The 3,610-nt window shown below is 48.4% G+C and overlaps 1 protein-coding gene across 1 annotated transcript; it reads left to right on the top strand.

Moving 5' to 3' along the window:
* Positions 1–571: 571 nt before the first annotated feature.
* LOC306966704 (acyl-coenzyme A thioesterase 1-like) lies at positions 572–3,359 on the top strand (the record flags this gene model as incomplete). Its single annotated transcript, XM_079561517.1, has 4 exons — positions 572–754; positions 1,387–1,657; positions 2,066–2,253; positions 2,751–3,359. 4 exons carry the CDS (start codon positions 572–574, stop codon positions 3,357–3,359), a joined length of 1,251 nt encoding a protein of 416 aa, XP_079417643.1.
* Between the last annotated feature and the right edge of the window lie 251 nt (positions 3,360–3,610).

Raw genomic sequence — 3,610 nt, 5'->3', positions numbered from 1 at the left:
GAGCTTCAACCAACCACCAGAAAGTGCCGGCTTTCTGCATCCCAGACAAGATCCTTTTTTACATCTAAAGACACAATAGGCCCAAACGGCCTGGCCCTTGAACAAAAGGCCTTTCCTGATTACATCAACATCCCAGTGTCTGTCTCCCCATGTATTCACATGTGACGCTGGTGATCTGCATATACACACCAACGGTCTCCTGACCCCTGTCATGCTGTTCTGCCTTTGGTGTGTTCACCTTTATAAGGTGATGCCAAAGCTGACTTGGGCAGAACTCTGATGCACAGCTTTGTGTGTTCTTCACATATATATATATATATATATATATATATATATATGTATATATATATGTATTAAGCCTCACATCTTGACTAGACAACATCTCTTAAGCTTTTCTTTAAGATTGGGTGAGAAAATCCACAACATCCCTCAGAAGCTTCAAACAGATTCTGTATCTCTTTAATTGTTTAGTTTTTTCTGCTCTTTACCTGCAGAGTTTCTCCTTACACTCGTGGTCAGGGCTGGTCCAGTTTATCGTCTTCATCGTCTTCGTCTCCTTGGTGTTACAGAGATGTCCTCACGTCTGCGTCTGATCCTCCTGCCCAGCGCTCGCTGCATGTTCGACGACCCGCTGCAGATCCGTGTGACGGGGCTGAGCTCGCAGCAGGACGTGGTGCTGAGGGCCAGCGCCACCGACGAGAAGGGCTCCAGCTTCAGCTCCTGGGCAGAGTTCAGGGCGGACCACAGCGGACAGGTACTGCACACAGATTCATCCATCAACTTTCATCAGGACCAGTCCTTACAGGGGCATTATGCATTAGGCTACAGTGGAGGAAAAAGTGAGTACACCGTGTAGAATTTCTTACATTTCTGCCTAAGTTGGTCACTAAATGTGGTCTGAGCTTTATTAACATCACAAGAATTATTAAACAGTGTCTGCTTGAAAAAATAGCATCTGAGTGAAATGAGCGTCTAATCTGCAACGACAGGAAAGCAGTTATTGCTGCAAAAGAAGAGTCAGTCAGCTATTTAATACACGGGTGTACTCACTTATTCACATCTCAGGCTTTTCTGCAAAATATTGTGATACACCATGGACACCAGACTAACCATATAAATGTCTGTGTCCATAGAATATTTTTTGGAATATAACTGACCTTGCATCACATGAATGATTGCATTTTGAGGGACTATTTTCAAGCAGATCACTCCGCCGCTGCGTAGCTTATACAACCACTCAAATGCTCAAAGTTTTAACGTGTTTTAAAAGCACAGTCTGAGCTCATCCACTGACTCTGGACTGAAATGTTTTCAAAGCTGAGAATATGATTAATGATGAGGTTATGTGTCAAAATGTTCTTGTCCTGTCACGCTCCTCTGCCTCAGGTCCACGTGTCACGGGACGCCCCCCTCAGAGGCTCCTACAGCGGGGTCCAGCCCATGGGTCTGTTCTGGTCCCTGAGCCCAGAAGTTCCACACAAAAAATTCTTCAAAAACCAGGCCCTGAGTCCACACGTGGTCCACTTCTCTGTGGTCGACAAGCAGGACGGGCAGATACTGGCGAAGGAGACCAACGAGAGGTGCATTCTGGGAGACGGAGTCCAGAGACAGACTGTGACGGGGCGGGGCTTCACCGGGGTCCTCTTCACTCCCCCAGGTCTGTGTCCTACTCAGTCTAATGTTTTTGAATAGAACCAGGAGAGGAATGATTGAAAATGTCTTTTTAACAGATAGTGAATTCTTCAAACCTGTTTATTAACAGTTATGTTTCTCTGGTGACGTCACAACATCACCTGCTCTCCAGAGTTTTAAGTCACTCTTAAAAACACGCCTCTATGCGTTGGCTTTCAGCTGAGCTGAGTTGAGCATTCCATGTTGTTATTTTGTACTGTGTATATATACATATATATATATATATATATATATATATTTGTCTCTCACTGAAACATGTACAGCACTTTGGGCCGTGTCAACTGTATGTTAAATGTGCTTTATAAATAAACTTTGACCTTGTCCTTCAGTCCTGGAATAACACGCCTCTTTAACATGTGTCCTGTTGTCCCAGGCTCCGGGCCGTTTCCCGCGGTGCTCAACCTCTCCACCTTCCCGACAGAGAAGAGGGCGGGGCTTCTGGCGAACAAAGGCTTCGTGGTGATGACTGTCCCGATCTTCAACCTCAAATTGGACAAGAGCGAGCGGCTTCATCTGGATCAGTACGAGGCGGCCGTGCAGTATCTACTGCAGCACAGAAAGGTCTGAGTCTGAACTGCTCTGTTCTTCTGTAGCCGCTCCTCCAGGAGCAGGACCCGACTCACACCAGGGCCCGACTAACACAGGGGCCCGACTCACACCAGGACCCGACTCACACCAGGACCCGACTCACACCAGGGCCCGACTCACACCAGGGACCCGACTCACACCAGGGCCCGACTCACACCGGAACATTCAAATTGCCAAAGCAATTGTCCGTGTATAGCAGGAAAATGTTGTCTTGTGTTTGAATATTTACTATTTTGCGAAGCTTTGAGTGATGATGATGGTGGGGGTTTAAAACAGTGCTATTCTCAAAAGTGACCAGCAGGAGGAGCTCTAAGCACAGCTCACTTTGTTCTGCTTTAATGAAAATCCAACTTCGTAACTCGACCTGTGGGGCTTGTGAGAGAAACTTTTGTGAGATTGTAAACTCAGAACACGATACAGTGTGGCTAAGGCCACGTGATCCTGGAGTCACCTTCTGTGCTGTGTTCCAGGTGGGCAGTGCGGAGGTGGGGGTCATGGGCCTCTCTAAAGGGGCCGACGTGGCTCTGTCTGTGGCCGCGTTCGTGCGAGGCGTTGGGGCCGTCGTCTCGATCAACGGCTGCAGCGCTGCCGTTCAACTGCCGCTCTTCTACAAACAACAGCAGATCCTCCCAGCGCTAAGACCTGATCTGTCCAAACGCATCGCCCTGACCTCTGACCTTTATATGGTCAAAAACGCCCTGCCCATCCCGACGTCCGCAGAGCACCGTGACGCGGTCGTGCCCATAGAAAAGGCCAGCGCTCAGTTCCTGTTCGTGGCCTCGGAGGACGACCTGAACTGGGACAGTGTGGCGTTTATGGAGCAGATGGTGGAGCGGATGAACCGTCATGGGAGGAATAATTTTGAGGCGGTTTCGTACCCTCAGGCGGGACACATCTTGGACACTCCGTTCTCACCGTTTGAAGTGTCTGGGTTCCATGGAGTTGAAAATATGGCGGTGCTTTGGGGAGGAGAACCCGCGGCGCACGCAAGAGCCGAGGTGCAACTGTGGAAGAAGATACAGGAGTTTTTCAGGAAGCACCTCAAGTGTGAGGCTAACCAGGCTAATGTTAAACTGTGAGGCTAACCAGGCTAATGCTAAACTGTGAGGCTAACCAGGCTAATGCTAAACTGTGAGGCTAACCAGGCTAATGCTAAACTGTGAGGCTAACCAGGCTAATGCTAAACTGTGAGGCTAACCAGGCTAATGTTAAACTGTGAGGCTAACCAGGCTAATGTTAAACTGTGAGGCTAACCAGGCTAATGCTAAACTGTGAGGCTAACCAGGCTAATGCTAAACTGTGATGATTCAGCATGAAAGCATTCGTCGCG

This window comes from Gobius niger, assembly GCF_951799975.1.
Source record: "Gobius niger genome assembly, chromosome: 8".
In the NCBI taxonomy this organism is placed as follows: Eukaryota; Metazoa; Chordata; class Actinopteri; order Gobiiformes; family Gobiidae; genus Gobius; species Gobius niger.
This window is presented reverse-complemented; position numbering and strand designations above follow the sequence as displayed.